Source organism: Platalea leucorodia, assembly GCF_965183815.1.
Source record: "Platalea leucorodia genome assembly, chromosome: 1".
In the NCBI taxonomy this organism is placed as follows: Eukaryota; Metazoa; Chordata; class Aves; order Pelecaniformes; family Threskiornithidae; genus Platalea; species Platalea leucorodia.
The window spans coordinates 103,549,986-103,577,568 of NC_138823.1; the positions used below are offsets into that span (position 1 = coordinate 103,549,986).

At 36.2% G+C, this 27,583-nt stretch overlaps 1 protein-coding gene across 4 annotated transcripts in view; it reads left to right on the top strand.

The window, feature by feature from the left end:
* Positions 1 to 27,583, top strand: part of ATP9B (ATPase phospholipid transporting 9B (putative)) — a 169,238-nt gene that overhangs the window by 73,988 nt on the left and 67,667 nt on the right. For all 4 annotated transcript variants that reach the window (XR_014228195.1, XM_082312136.1, XM_082312137.1 and 1 more), the window contains 3 exons: positions 3,172 to 3,252; positions 11,592 to 11,667; positions 18,582 to 18,658. Coding sequence is in view for 3 of the 4 variants with exons in the window: in XM_082312136.1 (XP_082168262.1) it covers positions 3,172 to 3,252; positions 11,592 to 11,667; positions 18,582 to 18,658 (234 nt within the window). In the remaining variant the exon portion in view is untranslated. The remainder of the gene's footprint in view (positions 1 to 3,171; positions 3,253 to 11,591; positions 11,668 to 18,581; positions 18,659 to 27,583) is intronic.

Here is a 27,583-nt window from a genome sequence, read left to right on the forward strand (position 1 = left end):
AGTTCAATGCTTACAGTATGAAAATAATTCTTTACTGAAGCTGAATTTCACAAAGATTAAGTCCCTCATTAGTTAAATCATTAATAAAAAGTAGTTGTCTTTTTTTTTTAAAATATAATTAAATCCTTTGTTTAAGGTAATTTCCCTTCTCCCTGCATTTATATAGGGGGAAGCAATGGCATAACCTAACCAGGTAAACTTTTCTTGCTCAGTGGGCAGAAGCTACGTTTCCATGTAGCGTTGTGTACAGATCTTGTTGTCTCCTTGTTAAATTCACCATCGTGACTTCTTTTAAGACAGTGAGATGAGAAATGCACAGCTTCTACTACTGGGAAAGCAGCACTAGGTGAAGGAACATCTTTGTACTCTTATAGTAACTTTTATTGTTGAATGCAGTTCATATGTAATGTGTTCTATAGTTGTATCATTCTTTGGATTTGTCTGTCTTTCCCTTGTATTATAGAACTTTAGCTACTGTATTTTATTGGCCCGAGAATGAAGTCCATTTGGAGTACAGAGTATTGGGCTACAGAAAAAAAGTCCTTATCCCTTTTCTTTACCCTAATAATGAAAAAATACTTCAGAAAGGTACTGAGCATGTGTGATACGCTTTAATGTCTTTACTACTCATGAATAAAATGCCAAGGAACTACCACCCTGGACTTCTTTCAGAGCATAGGTTTTTCTTATGATTTTTAGTTTTAGGAAAAAACATGCACTTTTGGAATACTCTGCTGGTTCTAGTTTGTGGCGTTCCAGAGTAATGCCACAAATGTGTAGGGAATCTGCAGATCTCAGTTTTTCAGAAAGATAAGTGAGTTAGTTTGAGTTGAAATTCAAAAAAGAAAAAAAGAACAACATGAAAGTTTAGGTATTGAGTGAGAAATACAAAAGGAGAACTAAAACATAAAAAGAAAAGACACCAAAGAACGTGGTAGAAATTTTTACATTTGAAAATGTAAGAAAGAACATCACAGTAGAAGAAAACAGAAAGATTAGAAACCAGGAAAATATATTACTGTATAAATGCCAATATACTTAAAAAGGTGGATATTTCTGCTTCCTTTTATTCTAATGTTGCGTCCCACTAAGGCATTCTTTGAAAAGCGAGAAGTTCTTGGTTGACGCGTTTCACTAGCAGTTTTAATTGTGTATATGAGTATGTGTGTGGTATTGGTTTTCTGCTGTGCTATCCACTACTAAGAGACTCTTTATTTTTCTTTGCATAATAAAGCACATAATAGCCTAGATTAGCTAAATTGTAGGTGATAACAGATTGGAAAGAAGTGAATGATGAAGATATAGGACACCACATGTGTATTAGTTTCATATGAATTATTTCTCGTGAACCTGATGAAAGTAGGTTGGAAGAACAAGGATGCAATGAATGAACTTCATGTGAAAGACTGCAGTAAATAGCTAATGGTTTAAGATAAAATAATTTGTGAGAGTTAATGTTCGGATTTGATTCATGTTTTAAAAAGCGTATGAAAAACAGTCTGGTTTTGCAAGGTATGAAGTGAGATTTCTTGTCTGCAGCGTATAGACAGAAATACAAATTCGCTATTTATAGAGCTACACATTTTTGAACTAAAGTCAAACGTGTTTGATAAATGTACAGTAGATTTTAAAAAAACATCCATTTTGATCTGGACGAGTGAAAAAATTATATTAAAAAATCTGTAGCTGTTTTATCAGAAATGAAAGGATACAAATGCATCAGATTTTAAGACAAGTGGATAGATTTTAAGACAGATGGACAATTGTGCCTTTAATTTTTGTAATGTTCAAATTACATAATATTCAAATATAGTTGTTTTTTCTTATATTCAAAATTATGAACAAAAAATAATGGCATGCTTTTAAACATAGCTACATTTAAGCCAAGGTGTGGTTATACGTCCATGAAAGAGGCTGTAAAATTAATTCCGCTTTTGAAGATACCCTGTTCATGCTAGCTAGAATGTGCTATCGTAGCCATGTAGTCTGCTCCCCAGAGATGTCTGATGAGCCTTTTGCAAGATTCATCCAGTAATAAAGGATGGAGATAATGGAAATAGGCACTACGTATGGTGAAAAGGTAGACGCTCTTGCATTTCATCAGGGGTTATGATTCTTAGATCGACTGGGATTTGGTATGAAGTATCTGCTTCTCTCCAGAGTAGAAATTGGATTGTGGATCCATGCATGAGTGGTCTACTCATGTTGAAATCTCTTAGCTGCTGTTGGTCCTGACCATCTAAAAAGCACCAAAAGGTTTGCTTTTTTGATGAGAAGAAAGTCCTTTGTGAACACATTTTTAACAATTAGTCTGTGGTGGTCTTTCTGTGAGGTGGATGTTTCAGAACAAATACCTGATGAAATAATTGTTTCAGAATTTTCAGGTGATCCTCCCTTGGCCTCTTGGGATAGCTCTTAAGATCTAACCATCATCAGATTTTTTTTTTTTTTTCTCCTTCCCCTGTTTATACCGTAGCACTCTCTATTTATAGATCCTGCTAGTCCAAGAGTCACTTACTCTTCTTAGTTTTAGGGTAGGAATGTTCATGGGTTGTTGCTGTCAGCAGTAGTAGTACCATGTATCTTAGACCCAATTTTATCAGACTAGTTTAGCGTATCCCTGACTTTAAGCACGTAAGTAATCCTGTTGATGTATCTAGGCTTTCTTGAAGCTGATGGGGTTTTCTCATGGGTTGACTGCAGATGTGCTTGAGCATTTAAGAGAACTTGAATCAATTTCATTGTTTCCTCTTGTATTCAGCTGGCTTTGTCCTTGCTGGAAAAGTATTTTGTTTCCAGTTTCATTAAAAACAAAACAAAAAAAAACCACTTTATTTTTAAAAGAACAAATAGGTGGAAAATATTTTCAGATTATACTATTATAAATTAAAATGGGGCTGTTAAGAGAAAATAAATTAGATAGAAATCTCTAACTTGTTATAAATGTAGAATAGTTTAGTGTTTGAACTATCAACACATTTAGAATATCATCTTGGATCTGGTTCATTTATAGCAAGATGTACTGAAAAAACCAGCTTGTTTCTTAGTTCATTAACTTAAAGCTTGGGGTTGCATGGTGGGCATCATAAACCGGAATCTTTACCACTAAAAGGTTCTTCAAAATATGTGATTAAGTTTAAATAATAGTAAGTACATTAATCTGTTTTCCAGGATCTCTTTTCAATCAATGCTTATGTTTATGCTCAGAAGCCACAGCTGGATATTCACAGTTTTGAGGGTACCTTCACACGGGTAAGTTAAATACAGCTCTACTTCTCTCTTCCATTTCTCAATGTAAGTGAAACCTATGCTTAGTGTCAAAGTTGTATCACATCTTTCCTTAGCTTTACAGCAGTATTTTTTTTCCATGTTCCTGCCATGGTAATACTTCATATAAAAGGTATCCTGGTAAATATATATTGCAGAAAGCTAGTACAAAAAGAATATCTGAAAAAAGCAGAATCCAAGAATTGGCTATTTGTTGACATCATTATAATCATTTTATATGAAACCATTTGTATAGTAGTATATATTGTCTGTCTGCGGGCATCTAATGTGTTGTTTCATATATGTGTAAAAAGTGGCAAGTTGAATATATTCAGTAGTCTGAGACAATGCACCTGCTAGAATATGTGCAATAAAAATGTGCCTTGTTTAACAGCATTTCTATTCAAGGGAAAGCTAGTACTTCTAAAGTTCAGTTATCTCAAAAAGTAAAATAAAACTAAAAGCTACTTACGGGGGCTTTACTAAATCTTTTTTTCCAGCTATAATTATTTTCAAATTTTATTTATTTTTCAAATTTTATTTTATTTATGATAATAACTGCAATAATTTCTGTGATTTTTTTTTCTGTTATTTTTAAACGGTGGCCTGCTAAAGTTAACCCTTTAAAGCAGGGTGTCCTTCCTAATAGGTAGTAAAAAAATTTTTTTTAAATCGGTTTACAGATTTGTAGCATTATATTAGCAGATATAGTGATTGTTTTGTTTATTTTAGCTAAACTCAGTGTTAGTATGCTCATTCCTCTTGATAGTTTGTTTCTAAAATAATTTGAGAGAATTTCCTACTATGGAGGTAGAGAGAAAGGTTTTTTTACCCAAGTGACTCAAATTGGTAATAGATTTTGTTCAGTAATTGGAATTCCAGTTCACAATTCTAAGTACACTGATGAATGAGATATTGCAGTTGTTGGCTCTCCAAGACCAATTTATACCAGTTACATAGTTCATGCTGCCTACAAAGTAAATGTCATTTGCCCATACCTTCTAAAGCTGTAAGCAAAAATGTTTACTTAAACCTTGTATTGACCAATTGTTCAAATGAAACTTCTATTAACAGCTGTAAAATTCATGTTATTCCTGTCCCACTGGCTAAATGCATACTTTTCTAAATATAAATTGAAGTCCTCAGAGCGTTTTTAACAGTTCTGGTACATGTAATTGAGACATTGGGAAATCATCACTAAACACTTCCTCCCTGTTGTGGGTTCTGTTTGTACATGTAATAAGAGCTGTATAATTCAAGCATCCCTGATATGTTTAAATAACCCTGATATATTTTATGCTTTCATGTTTACATATGTGTTGTTTTTACTGCTTCAGTAGGAAGGGCAGTTTAAACTGAACTTGTGTGTGCATGCATCTGAGGGCAATGCCCTCAGATTTGGTTCACAGTGGCTTACACTGTAGATACTTTTAGAAGTTTTTTTGTTTTGTTTTGTTTTTTTTGTTAACGGTGTACCTTCTGCACAGTGAAATGTTGCTTTAGGACGCTTGTTTACTGATTTATGTTTCTACTTCTGCTGCGAGCCCTTGCTTCTTACACTAAATCAGTTTTTGCATCTAATTTCTATTTTATGTTAAAGTAAAAAAAATTAGTGTGCTTAGTGATGCTAATGCATACATTTTTCCTACTTAAGCATTGATGTTCAAAGAATTCTTGCAAGGGTAGGTTGACAGGGTAATAGCACATTGATTTTTCTTTTCTTTTTTTTCCCCCATTATGAAGACAGAGTACTAACAATGTAGAAGACAAACTTAGATAATTTCAAAAAGTGCATGACCATAAAACAAAACAAAGTTAGGTGCACAGCTCTGGAGTTTTTATGAGGGAACAACTTCTCTTAAGTACTTCTATGTGAGAAATATATCCACAGCAAACCTGATAGTGGACAGAAGATACCGTTTGCAGTACACCTGCATAACCATGTCAGGAGGAGTTAAAGCTCTGCTGTACTCTTATTGATGTCTGCCAGCTTCACATGAAGTTATTTTTCCATTGTCCTCCATGGATTTTGGTGTGTTATATGCAGTTAATGCATAAAAGTGAGTCTGTCCCCTTGTGTGGGCATGCAGGAAGGATCATGTCTGGCCCTTAAATAAGGGCATAAGTTAATTTCTCTCCTCCTCTCCGCTCTTCTGGACATCCTACCAAGAAAGACTAGATGAGCTAAATTAGTGTTCTGTGAAAATGTGTGAGATGATTGTTTTATTTGTTCTCAGGGCATCATCCGTGTCTTGGCTGAGCTTTTTTGAAATAGTGATGCACAGAACAGGGATTTACGCAGACGTAACTACTATAGTTTTTCTTCTGTCTGATGCTCCTGTGTAGGCTTAATAAATTAGGAAGCTATTTCATCAGTTCTGAAAAAGCATGACAAAAACACATCTGTAGAAAGAGAATAAAAGGTAGCATGCTTCTTATCCGAACTTTTTCCAGTTGGAGCCCAAAGAGTACTCTAGAGCATTATATCAGTGTGTACTGGCATGACCAGTATTATTTACCTTTTGCTTACAGCTTCTGTGCAGAATCATGGAAATTCTCTCTTCTGCTTTTGACCTTGGCTGGGTTTTGTTTAAATTTGGGTCCTTCTTCCACCATTCCCTTACAAATCTTTTCCTTTAATTTCTCCTATATTGCAGCTCTGTGGTGTCACCTCAGTCTCTTCATTTACTTTGGGAATATATTGAAATCCCTTTTTTTTTTTTTATTTTATTTTATTTTTTATTCCAGTAGAAATCTCAGAGAACGAATTCCTTCTTTAAGTTTAGTTCATCTGCTGTAATAAACTTTTTTTTTCTATGGTACAGAACTATTTGGTATGATTTTTTCCAATATAGCACTGTCAGATGTTTTAAAAAACTACCTTGGTGCAAAACCTGTTGCATGTAGCTGTTGATACTTTGGAAGAATACATATTGAGATGTGAGCACTGAAAATTGTGTATTAATTTGAGTAGAATCTCTGGCCTGGGGCTAAATTAACAGATGATTTCTTGGATAAGTCTTACATTTTAGTAGAGGGAACGTTGAGTCATTTTTTTACTTCATATTTGCTGTTGGAGAATTAACTGTTTTGAAGCAATGGTTGTGTTCAATCTGGCTTAATTTTATGTTGCTACTGAAGGGAATGGTATTATGTTTTGCAGCTTCTTTTTACTCACCTTCCTTATGCTGTCACTAACAGCCATACGGACAGCCAGACTAGGGAGCTAACATGTGCGGAACCTAATCTGACCCTGTCCAAAATACATGCGCCAGTAAAAGGAACACAGCAAGAATAATGAACTGTGGGATTGGGGTGGGGAAGGAATCTCTTTCAGTGACGCAAATAAACTAATGCGTATTCTTCCACTTTCCTGCAAAAGTTGGTGGGGGTGCTTGTGCTGCATCCTGTCAGGTTGGAATAGGGCTAGAAAAGGTCAAATGGAAGTGGTACACTGGTTCGTTCAAGGATTGGGTATTTAGTCTCAAAGGCCTCTGTCATTATCTGAAAAAAATTCTAGTAAATTGTAGCTTTGAAACTTTTTGAATGGCTCCTTGAAATCTGTCATGATCCTTGGTCAGCAGTATTAGGAATTCAGGACTGAGAGTAGGATATATTCAATTTTTATTTCACTGCTCATCTGTTCCTTTTTCTCTGCACATGCAAGAGCTGCAGACTAATTTCCTAGAATAGGAACTGTGGACAGTTTAAACCTCTATGATCAATACTGCACATGACTTCAAAAACTCAGCCTGAGTATGAAGCTTGAATGCAATACTGAACTGCACTATTCTGGTAATGAACTTAATTCAGAATTTAAAGATCAATAAACATGCAGCTGCCAAAAGAAATTCAACCCAGCAGACCTTAAGTGGAAACTTCATCAACTGGACAAAGAAGCCCTTGTATGTCAAATTTTTGCTACTAAAGTGAGTGATGGATTTCATTTACCCCAAAACATATATTGTTGTTAGCTGTAGTAGCGTCACAAAATTTGCAGAACCATTTCTCCTTACCACAGGCCTGTCTTGTTCAGGATTTGCAGGCCTTGTCCCTTCCATGCTTCATCTATCTCTACCATCTCTCTGAAAGCAGAAATAAAAATAATGTGAAACATCTAAACTCTTGTTTAAACATCATCATCTTGTAGTATGGAAGAGGTTCATAATTCACTGTCTTAAAATCTGCTAACTGAAGAATAAACTAAGGCAGAAAAAAAAAAAAAAAATCTCCTAGCTTAGTATCCTATTCCTGACAATAGCCAGAAGCAGACTGCTGGGAAAGAGAATGAGACTAGAGTAAGGAGATGGTAATGCCTCCTCAGAAGATACTTCTCTCTTAACAGCTCATGATGTGGGAACTTCCTGAATCAGAGCTGCTTTCTGTAAGTAACGTGCAGTGAATTTTCCTTCTTTAAACTTACCCAGTCCCTTCTTGAACCTATGTAACCTTTTAGCATTCAAATAGGAGGAAGTTGTAGAGGTTAATTACATATTTTTATGAAGAGCAATTGCCAGTTGTTTTAATTTTACTGTCTATGACTTCTTTCTTCTTTGGTAAGAGACAGCAGTATCTATCCTCCCTTTCTAGGTGCCCATTTCATAGATGTTTGTCATCTTGAAGATGTCATAGTTGAAGATGTCCCTGCTCATTGCAGAGGGGTTGGACTAGCTGACCTTTAAAGGTCCCTTCCATCCCAAAGCGTTCTATGATTCTATGTTCCTCATTAGAGTTCAGGTTTACTTACTCATATCTAGTATGGAAGCTACCTTGACCACCCTTGTTTCTCTTTTTGAACATTTTCCAGTTCTTATTTTCTGTTTGGAATAAGGGGAGGGGAGGAGGGATTTAGAACTACATATTTAAGACTTGGGCAAACCATGGATTTCTTTGTAGTAGCATGATTTGTTGTTCTTTTTTTCTCTCCTATTAATTCTAAGCACTTAGCCTGTTCTTGACTATTAAGTTAGTGTTTTGGTAGATTTTTAATAATCCCAAAATGTGTTTTCTGAGTAGTTTTGACAATTTCTGAGTAGTTATGAGTTCTGAGTAGTTTTGATCAGCTCAGAGCTCCTCACTTTGTGAAGCTGGGATGTTTTCTTCCTTTGTGTGCATCATTCTGCATTTCGCTGTATGGAATTTCATCTGTCCACTTTTTTGTAGGACATATTAACCTACAGTATCACCCAACTATTAAATCATAGGCATTTTTTCTATAGCTATTTTGTTCTGAAGTCTTACTTTAGTCTTATCTAAAGTTACAGTTATAAAGGTATGCAAAGATACAGCAGCGAATATTTCTTTGAATTCTACAGCTTTTCTGTATCTCTAATTCTGTACATTAATTTTGTGCTAATGGCTAGTTAAAACAAAATGCGCCTGTCAAAATTCAAATTCTTTCTTCATGCTGGAATTCAACATAATGCAAAAATGACTACTTCAGTGTGATTGCAGTTTTAGTAAGTGGCATATAGGAAATAATCTCTTTCAGTGTTTGGGGGGAGCTATTTGGAGTCTCACTGTGGACAACAGGTATTCTGTATGGAACTTCTGAGGGCAAACCCTAAACTTTTTCATTTATTGCGACCAAATTCATCGCAAGTATGATATTCACATCTGTGTCCTATCACTCTATGTTGGTGATTGTAAAAGACTGACCCATTCATTTCCGTGAGGTTGCAGTGTTTAACTGAAATATGGGATCTTTGTGGTCAGCTCTGTTAGTATGCATCATCCTATTATACGCCTGCTGGGCACTGCTCTGACAACCCGTAGCATGATTTGCTCTTTGAGGTACAGTAGTGAGTTCTTATAAACAAAAGCATTTTCCTTGTACACCTATACATTGTTTTCAGTTGACCTAGTGATGCAGTGAGAAACTCCACAAATTTCTTGTTCAGAATACTTGAGCAGGATTTCCTTTTTTTGCAGTGTATGATGGAAGGTACAATTTTTAAAAATAAAGCAAGTTGAAACAGTTTGAACTATGCAGAATAGTTTGTGGATGATAAAAAGTAATCAAGGTTAGCATGTGTGTTGCTGACTGAGAGCAATCTGTGCACCTCATGGCAAGTTGTGTGAAATTAAGAATCCTGTTTGGTGCCAGGCCCACTGTTTGGGTTGAAAGTGGCAGCCTTCCACTCTTGTCACAAGTGGCTAATCAGCGTTGTCTATATGAAAGTATAAAAGAATTTCAGGAAAGTTGTCCTGTTAGATTCAGGAATTCTTGAAAAGCCCGTGATAGGAATGAAAAAATTCAGTATCTGTTTTCAACTCGCATATGGCCAGTTCATGTCCTATTTCTAGCCTTGTAGAAACAGATTCTGAAACCTCTAAATAAGTTCCATGTGGAAACTTACCACTGGACATGGTCATATTTCAACATTATAGGTGTAGGTGGCAATCTCTCCACTGACTGCCATGCTCCAAACACCTGCAATTAGTATTTTGACTATATTACTAGCATCTTCCTCTGGAAAAACTAGTATTCTTGGATAATTTCCACTTAGACTTATATGTCTATACGTTGCTTAATTAGGCTTTCAGAAGGCCGAAATAATCACAGAACCTGAATAACTGAGGAACGATCGTAAATCAAACCAGGAATCTAAGCGTTATGAAGTTAGGAAAAAGTATCCAAAAATTTAGGCTGTGGATGAACCCTATGAAAGGCACTCATCTTGGAAATAAGTTACTGAGTGTTACAAAGATGATTGATAATTGCCACAAATGATACTTTTTTGAGCTAGATCAGAATATTATTCTTGTTATTTAATCTTTCAGTGATCAAGACTTCATGTGTTACTAATACTACCAATTATTTTGAATATTGCTATACCTGCTGATCCTGTTTTACCTTCAGAGATGTATTTTTAGTTCTCTACAGCTGAACATTCCTTGGCCTCTCAATACGAAGTACTTCTGCTGTTATGTAGCAATATCTTGGAATTCACTTCTGCTCTTTGTAGCATTCCCCAACTACTGAAAATTCCTACATAATATCACGTTACTCCATTAGAGTGGGCGTGTGGTTGCTGTTGTCTCAAACCTAACGTATTTTAGTTGTTAGGAGTATAGCAAATAATTCTTGCAATATTAATTCCTTAGGTATGAATCAAAAAATATTTCTCCTTTTTCATAATGAAAGACTAAACTGGTAGAACATTGATGATTCTTGACAGCATTTTTACTTCTTGTATGAGTCTTCCTTCAAAAGTATGAGTCTTTTCTTCTTATAGCTAATTCCATATCGTCCTTCTCTTCCCCTTTGTTTTTGACAGAATGGTTCTCTATGCCTTTTAAACAAGTGATTTTGCTTCACTTAAGAGAGTAAGAGCTATAGTTTCCTTGCTACGTGGGGATCTTTTGAAGTACAGGCAAAAATGTATCTGTTTAGTTTGAGACTTTTCATTTTTAGGAACAGAGATTTCTAAGCATCTCATCCTGTGGTTCATGAAAAATGGACATAGGTTTTGATTATTGACATTATGTAGAATTTATTGTGTACTTAGGTAAATCAGTGGTTCCCCTTTTCCTGCAAAATGCTTAGCACAATCTGTAATTCGATCAAATACACTTGATTATCCTACCTCCTAAAGTTTCCTTTAGTTGTAAACAGCACATTTCACAGCTGCTAATGAGTAACAAATCTGTACATGCTCCAAATTGATTATGAGAGATTAAGTCTGTTTACAATCTGTGGACCATTATTGTTTGGGAGGAGAGAAGGGAGGAAAAAAAAGGAAAGTTTAAAATAATGGAAGCAATTTCCTATTGGAAGTATTTTCCCATTGGATATGTATTTTGCATGTGGTAAGACCACACAAGTGTGCATTTCTTTTTAGAAGTCTGAATATTTTTCCCTGAAGTTGATATGATGTCACTTGGGTTACAAAATGATGATGACCATAACTTATTGTATGAATTATAGATGATTTAAATTGTCATAGAGAACAGGGTATTAAATTTTGGTGGTTAGTGTTGATAACTCACTTTTAACTGATTGGTATAGCAAACTGTTCTGCAATTTGAATACATCTGAGGAAAAGAATATGTTCCTTTTAAAACACTATTGACTTTAGTTCTTTGAATATTACTGGGTTTAAGTAATATGAACTTCAAGCAGTATTTCACTTTTTGGAAAGTTATTTTTGTGTGTGCGCACAGACAAATAAAGCATGTGCAATGAATACTATTGTACAATGATTGATACAAGGATGTCTGCATCCTGTGCCAGTTATTCTTATTCAGATGGTTTGGCATTGTTCTTACCTATGGCTATTTGTGATGTTGATTTACTTATTAGCTGTTCATATTTTTAACAGGAAGACAGTGATCCAGCAGTTCATGAAAGCCTAAGCATAGAAAATACATTATGGGCAAGCACTGTTGTTGCTTCAGGTAAGTGTTGCAATAGCAAAGCTGATAATGTATCTGAAAACTTCTGTGGAAGTGTATCTTTATTTTTACAATGTGAAATATAAATGGCTTTTGAAAATCTTTTTGTCTTCCAGGCTATTAATCTTTCTCCTGTGTTGTCTGCCTTCCCATTGGTTTCATCATGCTACTTACAATATCTTCATACCTTTTTAATCCTCCTTAGTATTTTTTTTACTTAAATTTTGCTGTTTCAGTAGTGCTGTCCCTTGTACCCCACTAAAGTCACTGACCTTTTTGTTTTAATTAAGACTTCAGGTTGTAAAGTGCCTTGTTCAGCTCACTGTGGATAGGGTCCTGCTGAAAAGTAAGGGTGGTTTCGTATTTTTTTTAGTTTTTCTTTTATGTATACTCCATGCTGTGGGTAAAGTTTGCTTAAAATCTTCTATCAGGCAAAATCTTAATAAGAAAGTATAGATCAGTTATACGGTCATGTAATTTTAAAATAATGGGATCTAAATATTGGTAATTGGTAATGTTTCATATGTGTCTCAGATATTATAACGAGTTCACATTATCTAGATGCTGTGTTCAGGCTTTAAGCCATTTTTAAGCGCAGAAAATTATTTTATTCTGTTTTGCTCTATGTAAGAAAAGTCAAAAGGACTGTGGAAAAAAGGGCTGTGGTTAGTCTTCTGCACAAAAAGACTGAGAATAAGGAATCGGGAGAGCATGATTTCTGAAAAGGAGCTAGGATTTAAAACAGGGAATTGGAACAACTGGAAGTATAAACCAAGAGGAGGAGGGGTATGGAGGGAGGGGAAGAAAGTCAAAAAGGGTCTGCACCTAACTTGTAAAGTTCGTTCCTACTATGAAGGCTTCTTACACCAGTGAGGGGCCTGCTGGAAGGTTGTGGAGGAGAGTTCACGTTTGAGGAGGTGGCAAAGGAGTCCGTGACTGAGTGCTCCTTTCCAGAGTCTGAAAAGATAGTCATGTTCTTTGATGCTCAGTAGTTTGGGGTTTGATTGCACTGGGAAACTATTCTCTCTATAACTGTTCTGTCAAATGGATGATGCCTAAAATTGTCCTCAATTAGGTTTTTAACTTAAGTAGCCAAGATCTGTAACTGTGTGTAAAAAGATGCTGCTCGTGAATTACAGATTTCAATACTGTGTAAATTTGTTGTGAGTTTGCTTTTCCCCAAATTTATATATGGGGGAAAACTACACTCAAAGAGTATACGTTTGCAGTCAGTAATTTTGAATTAGTAATTTTGAATTTTAATTGAAAACCATTCATGTTTTTGTTTCCAGGGTAGATGATTTGATTTTGTTTTGAAGTGTAGCTAATGTCTGAGGCCTCTTGATCTGCCATCGAAGGTTGGCACCCAAATTAATGGAAACAAAGCGTCTTAAAATTTATGCCTTAGCATATGGGGTTTTTTTACTTCTGAGGGGTCTTGTGGAGGTTTAATTGTTTATGAAGGACTCTAGGTTCATTATTAATGATGGTAGTAGAAAAACACAGGAGAAGATAATTCTCTTGTTGGAACATGGTTTTGAATAGTGGAATAAGACTCTAAGGGAGACTCAGGGCAACTCGCTGAATGGTACAAAGTAAAAACACTGAATGGCTCTTCAAGACAGCAGCCCCTTCTGAAGAGAAAAATAACATGATCAAGTAATTAAAAATGATGTCACTATGTGCATAGAGAAGTTGGTTGTATTAAGGTAGCAAAGAGAAATAATTTCCTTGATGTAGTGACATATAATTATATCTTCTTAATCTAAACTTTGGCATATCATTAATTTCATTTACATCATCTCATGTATTAACTACAATTTAATATTGTGATAGTGTGCTCCTCTCCTGTAAGTAATGCAGTTATCAAGCATATAAGATTTCTATTTGGATATTTGTTTGTTCTGTATGGCATCATAAATCCAGATCTCAAGAATTGCTCAGCACCTCTGTGGAGGTAATTTTAGCATTTGACAGGATTAGGCCTTTAACGAAGAGTAGGAAATTATTGCCTTTGGTCTGTTCTTATCTAATAAGGGATTTATAATGTACTATAGGTGCACGTATAGTCGTGAAGACCATAAAGCAAAACAATTAGGAGATTGTTAAAATTAAGATGTTTGAGATTTGGTTGATAACTGATGTGTCATTCAGTTGTTTTCATCTCACTTCCAAGTTGAATGTACGTAGCTAAGTTAGGATACTTGATGCTAAGCTAATTAAATTTGATTTTTTTATAGGTTTTTTTTTAAATTAGGCTTCATAATTGAATTTCCAAGATTTGTGACAACTTAAAATCTTGTTAATAAAAACACTTTTCACTGTCTGACTGCATTATAAACACATATAAACTGCCTACATCCACTCCCCTACCATGGGCTGTCACAGTTCTTGATTATATCTGAAAAATTTAGTGGAAGATTATGCTTGCACACAACCTCTACAGAGAAGTGCCACTCAGATTCCATGAAAACAGAAGAATAAACAGCCTGTAGCATGTGAAAGTCTACTGTTTTTCTATGCTGTAGATAGCTACCTCACCTCAACCACACTTGTATCTTACTTCAGTCTCCTTACTGTCTAGGCTCACAGGTCTGTTACATGCAGGTGTTTTTCACCCCAAAGTATACAATGTCTATGTGCAAGCCTAATCTTCTATTACTTTGCTGCTTTGATTTAAGAAAGTGGGTTTGTAGCCTGCGCCCAGATGGTAGGGGGTAGCGTTCTGCCCTGCAACATTGCCTGTACATCTCTTCATTTACCTTAAGACTCTTCAGTATGGCAGTCTTTAAGGCATCCTAGCTTGGAAGGCTGCTTCCTCCAGTGCTCTTTAAGCAGCCCGGACATCATCTGTTACTAAGCCAAGCAAATGTGTGACCCATTGCTCTTGGGACTATGTCATGCCCTTGCCAACCCCTTGGAGGTTGTTACAAAGCATTCTAGGTCAATCTGTACCGTTATCTTGACCTATTACTGACTGATGCTGTCATTCTCGGGGAGGGAGACAGGGAGCTACATCACTGATGCCCAGGAAAGGAATATGTAGCTGAGTTGCAGATACCAAGCCTTATTTAATTTTAAAAAAGGTTTTGCATAGGACATAGAGGACAATTGTTGGGCGGGGGGGTTCTGCTTCCCATTTTCCTCCTTCTAGTAATTAAATATATGCTGAATTTCCTGATATTCCCTTTGACATATTACATAAAACACATTGCATCAGCTAGGAGAGTCCACTATCTCCAAGACACATGCCGTTGCTATTTGTCAAGGTGATACAGCAGGTCAAGGTCAGGCTAGGAAAAGCGTTTGGGGAATTATGTGGGGAATACCTCAGAAAACTTGAGCTCTGGTTGCTGATGTCCTGACAGTTCTAGAGGAGAGAGACCACAAATCAATCATCTTGCAGATCAGTAACAGTAGATGTAAGTGTATAAAGGTTTCAAGGAATCTTATCAACTACATGTTGAATGCAGATTGCCAAAGCTCATGAAAATATCAGGATACTACAGTAATGGATTCTACAGGAAAAAAAAAAAAAAAAGCCTATTGCTAGAACACTGCAAGTGACAAGAACAAATACTTGCTATAATTTAAGAGAATTTTTATTTTCTTTTTGAATTTTGGGAACCAAAAAATTGGTTCAACAAAATCATGTAGTATCAGACAACTCAAGAATAAACTATTCCACAGCCTTTTTATATCAACAAATGAAGTTCAGGAGAGTGAGATTCCTCAAATTTGTACATTTGGAAGGTGTTTAATTTCCTTCGTTTCAGTACCTCTCCTTACCCCTTAGAATAACAGTAAGCTAAATGGAAAAAAAAAAATTACCATTTTGTCACACCTAATATATATTATATACCCAGATGTTCTAGTCTCAGAATTGATAGTTTAGATATCTAAATAGAGATTCCTACTGCTACCAAATCTGAAGTGCTTTCTGCTCCTTGCTGTAAAGCCCTGACAGAGATCTGGTGACTGTGTGCATGATGTTTATCCTAACCACAGAAAGTAAAAAGACTGATTTGCCACGATCGCACTGGAAGCCTCTGGCAGGAGGGGAAATCAAAAGCCCCTCTCTCAAGTCCAAAGTATGTGGCTATCCTTTTGCTATTCTTTAATAAGTGAGACAGGAAAAAATATTCTGACTTTTTCCACTTGCAGGCAACATCCCAGTGAGTTCCAAAAAGCTAGCAGCAAGGTATGGGGTCTAAGTGCCATTCTTAATATCTATATTATTGCTGTGGAATTAATAATAGTGCCTGAAGGAAAGGAAGTTTTGGTTAGTGAAAACTTGAAAAACTGCTACCAAGGAGAGAGGGAAGTCAGCAGTTACATTTTAAAAAGCCTCAAAAGGTCCACTACAGTATGGACTTCAACTTTTTGCTCTCCAGTTACTGTAATGATCAGTGTGGTTCAAACTTTGAACAAGATAATGCAGTTTTCTGAGAGACCTGCTGAGATATCTGTTAAGAGGAGATTTGTATTAATGTAATTTTGTGATCATTTTGGCAGGTGTCAGTCTTGCAAAGTCATTTTAGATAAAATCAGAACAATTTGTATAACTGTACAGCTGTAAAAAGCACTATTTTGTGCCAAGTCCTCCACACGATTTTAATTAATTTGAGCACTCTCTTGTTTTTCTATGGTTCACATAGTGCTTGGGAGATACCAAAAGTTACTGTGATCACACACCAGATTTGGAGTATGCCTGACTGTTTGTGTGTGTTAATTCTGCACAAGTCCTCTTTTCTCTCTTTTCCAGGCCCACATGTTTATTCTAGTGGTATCTCCTGTAACTTCTCTCTCCTTCATTAACCACTTTGCTGTTACAAATCAGTGATTGCCCAGTTTACATGAGAGCCAGTTTGCACAGAGGCCCATACATAAAAATACTTGAGTCATTGCTTTTAGTAAGCCCAGGCTTGTAGTACAGTTATGCTTCCAGGAACCCCAAACTGGATTCAGTTCTTTCTGGTGTGGGCCAGCATGGAGTTCAGTGCCAAATATGCACCTTTCTTCACAGCTGGTATTAAGCTTAGATTTGCTGAGGATAGTGGGAGAGAATAGTGGGTAAAAAACCTCTCCGGAACACCGGAACTGTCCCTGGTGCAACCACTGTGGGACAACACTTAAGTTAGGCTTGGAGTTCCCTACACTGATGTAATTCAGGTCTAAGGAACCCTAGATTTACCAGTGATACTGTGCTAGTATCTGACAGCCCCAAAAGTTTAAAATCAAGGATCAATGCCTCAGTAAAAGTAGCAGCTCAGTCAGATTTAGCTAAAATTATGATCAAAATTCAGTAGTCAAAATGGCTTTTATCTGACTTTCACCTTTGAAACCAGCTTTTCAAGGAGCAAAATACAAGACAAACAGGACAGCTTGTTTTCCTGAGCTGCAGCAGCCTAGCCAGGTGAAACTTAGTGGAAAGGTGCCAGCTGGAATGGAGAAGTCCTCCCCATCTTCTGCTGAACTAAGGAGCTGCAAAGGCAGAGATTGTTGGGGAGGGGACTCCCTACACGATATCGTCCAGTGTGTTCTGACCATTGGACAGAGGTCAGCTCAGAGGATCACCCCAAAATAAAGTGGCCCAAAGGGATATGGGCATTGGTTGGAGACCAGTAGAAAGATTTCAGAAATTACGGATCAATGACTATTCTTTTACAAAAGTCAGGAGGAATTTTGGGGTGTGTCAGGGACATGTTACCTATATCCTAATGCACAGATTTGCATGTGGAACTGTCAGCAGAGGCAAACTAGCTTTGGGCAAAATGTTCTGTCAAGGGAAGCCTTAAGAAAAAGCTTTAGTATGGAGAGGAAAATAATAGAAAAAGTAATTTTTAATTGTCCAGAGGATGTAATGTATAATCACTGATGTTTTGTATGTGGATTCAGAGTTTTCACTTGCATTCTCATTTTTGAGTAAATGAGATTTCCTTTCTTTAATGCCAACATCTTTAACTGTCATCTTTTTTTTCCTTTGTGTGTTCCTTCAATTTTTTTACGACCTGTTACACTGCAAGAGTGGTGACAGCAGATCTTGCACATGGTCCTGATTGCCAAAGACAAATTAAGTTACTTAATGTCGGACAAATGTGTAATACTTCTACAGTTTTTAAAGTTTTCTGAGCAGGGTGTTTCTGACAAGTTAGGTTAATTATTTCTTTATAGCATAAAGGCAACAAAAAATATCACACTATTGGTTGTACTGCCATAAAGCCGTTTCAGGTCACTTGAAAAATTAATAGAAATAAGGGTTATGTTCTGTGCTAGAAAGTGTGATAGTGGCATACTAAAAAAAACCCTAAATTTTTATTTAATATGAAAATTTATTTAGTGATGCTGAAGCCAAGTTTTTCTATACCGTCCACTAAATATTGACCAAAAGATAATTGGAACTGCAGAATCATTTTTAGAAGTTAATGAACAGGACAATATTTTTCTATGAGATTCTATCAAAGTAATTAATTGGGTGAACTAGATTTTACATCATTATAGATGACGGAGCTAGCAGGCAATTGTGTCTGATGTGTTCAGCACCATTGTTCTCATTTTTGTATTCCTTGTGAAGGGCAGTTATTTATGCTGTGTGTTAACTTCTGAAAACAGTTGGAGACAATTTTAAGTTCAAATGTAAGTTTTTAACCAGTAACATTGAAAGTATTGTTTCCATTAAAAAGAAGGAAAGCACGTTGTCATTTTTATGGATGTTAATTAAAGAAGTTACAATGATCCATGATAGTAAATTCTGAAAAACAACATTCACAATACTACGTACATTGCATAAATGTTTGGGCTTTTTCATACAATTGATTTGTTTGAGGAACTGTAAATTACTGCAAGTTTTAATTCAGACAAATTTTCTCTTAACTACTTGACACCTCTGTTTTACTTTTTGTTTGTTTGTTTTACAGGAACTGTAATTGGTGTTGTCATTTACACAGGCAAGGAAACTCGAAGTGTAATGAACACATCCAATCCAAAAAATAAGGTAAGTTAGCCTTGCTGTGGGATTTCCTACTTTTGTTTTCATAAAACTTAAAAACAGAGGTACCTAAAACCAAAAATCTACAAGCTCTTACTCATGTATTTCGTGTGTGCTGGACTGACTTGAACTTTGGTATGAGAAGTGAATTCTGCCTCCGTCTCATTTCGGAAGTAAAATAATTCTTCCTTTAGCTAGGAGTGTTACGGGTACTAATGGAAACGTTTGTCTTCCAAGTATAAAGGCACATCTTCAGACTTTTATACTTCTATCTTACAGCTAAATATTAATTCCCACTTCACTTCTCTCAGATTATATTACTGTAAAGTATTTGGCCAAAGTTACGCAGTAGTTTTAAGGAGTATTTATAATAGACTACTAAAACTTATCTGGGCTCCCAGAGGAAGTAGAGCGAGATAACTGAGGTTCCAGTCAGTACCCAGAGTGCTCTTCCAGGGATTTTTGTAAGCAATGAAAACATTGTCAGGAGATTTGTCTGTTGAAAAGATCCCAGAAGCTTGAGTGCTTCCCTCTGTACAAGGTTCTTTGAGTTCAAAACAAAGCAAATAGGTCTTCATTTCATCGGTAATGTTTCTAATGTGAGTTGGGGAGGGCCCTCAATTATGAAGAAATGGAACTTCAGTTGTAGGCTGTATCTTACAACCTAGACCTGTGTTTAGTAAGAAGATACTTAATTACATTAAGAAAGGAAAAAATTTTTGCAAGAGGTTTAGAAAAAAAATCAATTGTGACAGGTTGCCATTTTCACGCCACTCATAATAAGTTGGTCTGAGCAGGAACATCAAGAATGAAATAATACAAATTGCTTGAAGCAGTTATTGCAGTCCCCTGAGTGTATTGATTTGTGTTTCTAATAAAGAGATGCTTTTAAATGTCTCATTGACAGAGACAGGTGATATGTACCATTACATGGATTAAGATGGCCTTCTATTATTTCAATCTTTGTAACATAAGTTTTAAAATAATGGAGTAAAATGGAACCAGAATGTTTATGGTGCGTAATTATTTTCTATTCTATCTGATGCAAAGATGAGCCCTTTAGTAACAGAATCTTTCTCTAAGAATTCTGAACAATGTCTGACTAATAAATAATTCTCACAGGTGTTTAAAATGAGATTATTTAATATAGTAAATTGATAGGGGAGTATGCATAAATGTAACACGCTTTACCCACATTCAACAGATTCTGGAGGTGTATTAGATTTTTAGTAAATGTTTGTTAAATTTTTTTTTGCATTGCTATTTCAAACAGAAAACTATGATAAAGAGTAAAAGGATTTGTGTTTAAAATGTGCCTGAGGTTTCAAAATGACTATTAATATTAAAATAGTTGCTCCAAATCTTCATGAGCAAAAGATCAAGTAGCAGATAAACCTACAAAAGAGATCCAGCAGCATGTTGACAAGATGCAGCATGGTTTTTACTGTTATGACATACATGTACCACCTTTGCTTGCATAATACTTAATGTTACAGCTGCTACAATTAAGTGTTGTGTTCTTTCATCTGCAGTGGGAACGTAAATAAACTTAGAATTTTCATGAAGCACTAAGAAGGAAGATACTACATGTACACATGCACATGTAATGGGCTCAGAGCCAAATCCTAATAATAACAGAGCCAAATGCTAATAATATTATCTGGCATATATTGCGCTATCAGTATATGAACACTATCTAAAATAATCAGCTTAGGAACAATTCAGGGGAGGTTTAGACCGGACATGAGGAAGCATTTCTTTACCAAGAGGGTGGTTAAACCCTGGAACAGGCTTCCTGGAGCGATGGTCAATGCCCCAAGCCTGTCAGTGTTTGAGGCATTTGGACAACACCCTTAATACCATGCTTTAACTTTTGGTCAGCCCTGAAGCGGTCAGGCAGTTGGACTCGATAGTTCTTGTAGGTCCCTTCCAACTGAAATAGTCTATTCTAATCAGAAATCATGCTTTTAAGTAGTATGTTATCTGCCACTGATAAAACAGGTGACGCTTGTATAACTGAACTGTACTCATTAGTTGTCCGAAGGCCTTTCAAGTATTCATTGACCTATTAAAATGTTCAGTATTCTAAATATGTATATTCATTTGTTCCTTGGAGGTGCTTAGTTCTTTGTACCATAGTTAGCTGATAGGAATCTACTAAACATGAAGAATAAGGCCTAATATAGTGTATGTAAAATGACCTGCTTTACATGTCTCCGCTTTGGTAGTTGCTCTATAGAATATTTCAAAAATTTAAAAATTAATCTTATACTGAGCAGGGGAAGACTTTCTCTAGAGCCTATTTTCTACATCAGCTGCATCAACTGTGTGTCAGCTGTCTTTCAAATTATTCTGTAAATGTGTAAATGAGTCTGGTGTGTACCAATTGCTCAACAGTAATATTGGCATGGCGTTTTTCTCTCTATGGCCTGAACATCATCATTTAAAGCAGTAGCCAACAAGTAACGTGACCAGTAAGGATGTATTTGGGAACTGAAAACAGAAAAACACCGAAGGCTGTCACAGATGAGTAAAAGTGGTAAAATGCAGTACTTCAGCATAAAGAATAGTTGTCAACATTTTTTAACATGTAGCTTTAACTCTACCTTTCTGTGGAGTTAGGATCCTACTGTCTCTGTATCTTCTACCATGGGGCGAGATTGTTTTGCATACTTCTGTAAGATAAGACACTTAGTGCCTGTAGGTGATATTCTGTGCTAGTTAGCCTTGCAGCAGCTAGACAAGCACTAGTCAGTTCATTCCTCCTCTGTGTATTTGGGAGAGGGAATCTTCCTGTGTTTTCTCAAGCTTGACAATAATGATTACGTGTTGGATAGGGTATGTAGCATTAAGAGCCAAAAGGAGGGGAAAAGGAGTCTAAAATAGTCTTTGAGATTAAAAGATATATTACAGTTGAGAGATTAAAGATTTGAACATTTAAAAAAAAAGTCTGCACCTAACTGTTGCTGAAACAAAATTGAAATTAAATTGATCAGTTGTGATATTGCCGCAAACTCAAAAGGAAATAAGTCTGCCCCCTCTTCTGCTTTAGAGAAGAATTGTTCCAAATACTATGTGGAACTGGTTTTAAATGGCAGATTGTCTCTCTCTGCTGCTCTTTGAAAACAAATAAAAATAATATTCTAGAGATTTTCCTGTAAAATGTGTTGATATGCTCTTGTTGGGAATATAGTTCAGTGATGTTCATGTCTTCTGGCTTTGGGAGAAAGCAAACACTGAGCTCTGATTCTCAGTTTACATTGCCGAACTGAAACTTCTATGTCCAGAAATAAGCAAGAAATACATGGGCTTGACTCTTTTATCGTTCCTGTCTTCATTGAAATACGGATAGATGATTCAGTTGTATTTCTTGCTGGAGTATAACATTACTGCTGTACCTCATACTATAAACTGTTTTTCTAATGGCAAATTTTTAGTTTTCCTGCTTAAGGGTAGACGCTTTTTGACTAAACCAATATTAAATTTTAGAGATGCAGACCTTCTCTGTAAACACTGAGCAGAAGACAAAAACTGAAATAAGTTTAAGCAAACTTACATATGAAAAACTGTGAAATGTATGTACCTGTTCAAGCATGTGGTTTATCTGTATGTTAAACTTAGCAGGATTTATTGTGTGCTGAAGTATTTAGTCATTCAAGCAACATTTTTTTTAACTTAAAGTCAACACTTTGTCGTTTTATTACAATTATAAAAATTGTTTCATTGCCTAAGGATGCAGACACAGTCACACAGAGAGAAGAAAATTTTCTTAATGGATCAATTCAATATGTTTTTAATTCCAAACAATATAAAGAAAAATTATTTCTGACAAGGTTGAATTTCAGTCTAAAATGATATATATTCTGTGCTTTAGATAAATGTAGAAATGGTAACATCAACATTATTATAGTGTAATGACTCTCTGCATTTTACCTCATTGGCAGTCACATCAGCTTACTCAAGAATGCAGTTCCAGCCTTTAAAAAAAAAAAAAAAAAAAAAAATCAGATTGAATTGTGCTCCTCACAATGCTGTAATCAGTAATCAATCCTATTTGGATAGATATTCTTAAACCTTGGCTTTCTGGATGAAGTTGGACTTGTCAATGCTAAAGGTCATTTATAGGTGTTAATTAAACAAGAGAGAAATTAACAAACCAAGGTTATTTATTTATTTTGTCTGGCATTTTGCAGTGTTCTCATTCTTACCTATTTAAAGTGCAGAATAGTTTTATTATCTAAATTTTTAGAATTGCTTTTGCAGTTTTGGTTCTTCATAGAAAGCAAGATTGTTAGCACAGCCCTTCTGCAAATGTGACCTGTTTCCATCAGTAGCAACAGATTTGGGGGGTAAAGTTAAAAAACCACAATATATTTGGAGGGAGATGGAAATAAATTCAAGGGAATGTATTTTGTGTGCTAAGAGTGAAACATTAAAATTACTTGGACTATGCAATATATATACACACTCAGAACATACACAGTAATGCATCAAAATGAGTAGAAATTATCTTAAATAGAACTCCTGAGAAATCAGTAGCCTCTGTAAAGGAGCTACAGCATGTAATCTGCCTAGTGTGCTTCAGATTAGTACAAAAATAGTTTTTATATTTCTAATCCTTACAAGCAGCATTCAAAACACTTTTTTTTTTTTTTGCCTTACATTATGGATTTCTACATCTGCTGTTACGTTTTAACATCAGAAGTAAAACTACATAGTAACCGTTCAGTGTTCATCAAAATAGTAATATTGTTTTTTCCCTAATTCTTGACTAGCCTGAAAGCTGAATACTATGTCTTGTGGTTGGTGCTTTGCTGATTTTGTCAATGTTGGTTGTTTGGGTTTTGTTTTGTTTTTTAGACAAATGAAAATCTAAAAACTGGTATTTTTTCTTCTTTGTGTGTGTGTTGCCCTTGGTTATTTGAAAATGGCCTCACTGGCGAGCCTTGAAGTAACAAAAAAAAAAAAAAAAAATTCTGTTCTGGTAAACTGAGGCAAAATCACTTCACCTCTCTCTCTCTCTCTCCCCCCCCCTCCCTCCCTCTCTCTCCCCCCCCTCCCCCCCCCAAATTCTCGTCTTAGTGTTTTGTGACCAAATTTAGTTCTCTACATTTAAAAGGCTTCTCTATGCTTGTCCTTCTCTCTCCCCCATTTCATGAGAATAATTTTTGAGTAATATTTCCTAAAAAAGGATACGCCCCATCCACTTCTCTATTTGGAATGAAATAGAGTGGCTGGAGCAGATTCATGTGTTCCCAGAAATTGATACCACTTCACCAATTTACCTGTTCAGCATAGCATTTTCAAAATACATGCTTCTCCTGCCTTGACACACTTTTTTGAACATCCTTAAATTTGGTTGTCCAATATCTTATAGTTGTATTAGTAAGCTGTTCTTACCTGTTCCACCTCAGGCTGATATTCGTGAGTCCGACTTGCATTTCTGTTCATGAGTACGTGTGTTAACATTAGTAGCTCTTCTGTACTATGCCACCAGTCTTCTCCATAACAGAAGTAGAATCATATCATGAATCTTGCGTGTTGGTATAGACCAAGGGAAGAAAGTGCCCCATGAAATCCCCTGTCAGATAGCACAAACAAGAATTTGCTGTTAGCTGAAGAGCTTCAGAAGGGCCTTAGAAATGCATTGACTTTATCCTGCTGCTGCACTATTATGCAAGGGCCCAGTAACTTCACTTGCATGTTTTTCTTATTACATTGATAATTTGATGTTCATAGTCTATTTGAGAAGAATGGCTTTCTATGGCTGTATGCCTGTAGTGCCTAGGATAAAAGCAGAACCTTGAAAACCGTTATGTGGCTGTTAATGACAAATTTCAAGGATTTATAAGAAGAAAAGGGTTTATGTAGCACTCTTCACTGCAGTATGGTGTGCTGTGCTTAACCCTCCTAAAAACTCCTCTTGGTGTGGGATAAAATTGAGAAAGCTGTCACCTACAGGTAGTAAGTAGTCCCCAAACTTAGTTTGTCCCCTGTACCCAAAGCTTCTGTCCAAGAAAGTGCTTAACCACCAGCTTCCCTTGAAGTATGAGAATCCCTCTCTTGGTTGGATCAGGCCACGAGGAAATACATGTAATGTAGTACTGGCGCTTTTCTCTCCATGTGCTCTCGTCTCTGAGCAAAGCAAGGCAAGTGGCAAAAGACAGAATAATAGAGTAGCCCCTCCCAAAGACTAGAGTGCCTCAGTGAGACAGATGGAACAGTGCTAGGTAAGGAGGAGGACAAAAGACATCTTTCCTGAAAGGTTTGGAAAGAAAGGGCTGAACAGCAGAGGAGCCACCATTGTTCTTCCAAAACCGGGATTAGAACATAGGAACGTTGATGCTTGGAAACAGTCAGCAGTGTTTTGGCAAACCAAAAGCAAAATTTCTGTGTCCTTCACTCTGAGTCAGAAAGAGTATCTACCTACTATTATTACCAGTAACTGCGTTAACAACTGAAATAGTAGAAGTGTGGAAGTGGGGATTTCAATCCTCAGATGACTAGTATGGAAGAAGTATAGTTCCACATAAAGGCACTGAGGTTTTCCGTTTTCTTTCATATATAGAAAACTGGAAGAATACTACCTTTATACCACTATATTAAAACAATAAGAAAACAATAAGACTGAAAGTCTTGATTGACTTCTTTGGGTGCATATGTGGACAGAATTCACTTAATGTAAACTAGTATGTTGTACCAGGTATTTTTGTACACTCCTATATTTTATTTACAGCACGCTCTACAACTTTTGCAATTGCTTCTTTTCAGAAACTTGGTAGGGCATTTTTATCCACGTTACCAGTGCTTCTCAAATAAGTGTATATTTTTTTTATACTCTTCTTTTTTACATTCTTCTCTCCGAAAGTAATAAAATGGTAATACTACAAATGGGAAACTGGGGCACAAGAGATCGAAGGGGGAAAAAAAACCCATAAACAAAAAAACAGTAAATGAGAGTGGTCAGTTTAAGGTACTGGACTTAATTTCTCATACAACTTAGTGTTTCATAGTACTGCTATACCTCGAATACTGCTACTATTGGGTTTGCGTGCACCTGATGACAGTAGCCTTAGAGCAGACTTGATCCTAATGTATTTTCTTTGGCATCTGGAATATGATATTAGATCATCATTTGCTTATCTACTTTGCTGTTATGTCCCTGGGCTAGAGAATAAGTTGTTCCATGATGTGGCCTGCTATCAGTTCACAAGTTAAAGTCCCAGAATAACCTGTGCCCTAACTTCTAATTTGTTCTGAAAGCAACAATTTAAACATACTATGCAATTGGTATACCAAGTCATGTGATAGGTCTTTTCTGGCTACATGTAATTTAGCAAGGTGCGCTGCATTGCGATGTGACGTCTGAGTCACCCAGCCTAACTGCTGCTCAAGTACTGAACGGAGGAGATTGCCTACAGTGTGTTATGGCACTGTGCTCTTGGGGCATGGATGTTGAATCAACGTTTCTACTTCACCTGGTACCGCTTTCTGCTTATAGTCCTACTGCAAGGCAAAGTATGTGCAACAATATACTGTTTAGTTCTAAACAAAATAATTGTTAGATAACAATATACAAAACAAGCAAGGGAATGGCTCTTTGGTAGTAAGAAAGAATTCTTATGGTACTCTGGGTAAATTTCTGGGTTTACTCTATTTTAGAGTTAGTAGCAAACTCTCCCATTGATTTCGCTAAGCCCAAGAATTTATTCATAGCTGTAAAATTCTTACAATGTTATATTCATTCCCTATTATAAGAATATAGGAGGATAAAAATTGATAGGTTCCAGGATGTGAATGACTAGCCATAAGCCATGTCTAACTCAGAGTCCTAAATTTTTGTGGTTTTCACCAAGAATTTTACTTGCTGATGTTCTGAGATACATCACTTCCCGTTTTGGAGACTCCCATTAAAAGCTGCTTGGATTTTGTTCTTTTTTTAGTGTGTTTTAAACATGAATATGTTAGAATTTGGCTCAGCAGCTCAATGTCATTTCACACCAGTGTTTGAGGAAGGATCAATGGTGGAGTACACCATTTCTGCAGTAGTCCCTAAAACAGATTAATCTCACAAAACAGTCTGAGCAACTCTTAAAATAGATCAAGTTACGGAATAGCAACAACTTGTTGCTTATTCACCAGAAATACAGTGTATTTTACCTGTAGTGAACTAGGCTAAAATGGATTATTTTTGGTACAATATAGAAACCATTTGGAAATTTTATCATTCTACAGAAGACAATGCAAAAGGGAGATTCCTTGTGTAGTTGGCTTGTGTTGAGTATCCCGGTGAGCTGTTAAAAGGGGCAGTCCCGGATGGCTGTTTCCTCTCAGCTGCTGCCTCCACTGCTGCTAATCAGTTGCAGGAGTTTGCTTTTTTACTTGCATTGCTCCTTGCAGCTTTGTTGCCATTCAGAGTTAATCATGCCATTGGCAAAATGCAGCTGCTGGGAGGTGGAGAGGGTAGGGGCAAAGGGCACTGCCTCTCAGATGATATTTGTAACCTCATCTGATTGTTTAGAACTGCACGACCTTCCTAAGGCTTTGCCTGCGAGTCTGCGCTGGCAGTGAGCGAGCCAAAGCGGTGATGACGCCAGTATTTTGGTTGTGGCAATAGACCATTATGTGTTTTCCTACGGTAGGGTTATGTTTTGTGTATCGGGTGTTTGTTAATAAGAGCAACGTACCACAGTTGGCACTGATTTTTGTGTGTACTTTTTTTTTCTTACTGCATGTATTTTAGTGGAAATCTGAAACCTTTCAGTTAATTGTGGCGTTGCTCTATATGCTTTCCTTAGTAAAAACGCACGTGCACATTCCTGAAACAGTTCTAAAAACTTGAGACTGCAACTGTGTAGAAAGTTAGGTGTGCCTAATATCTTTATTTAATAACTCTAGTGATTATTAGAAAAGCTTATATATTTTTTTTGC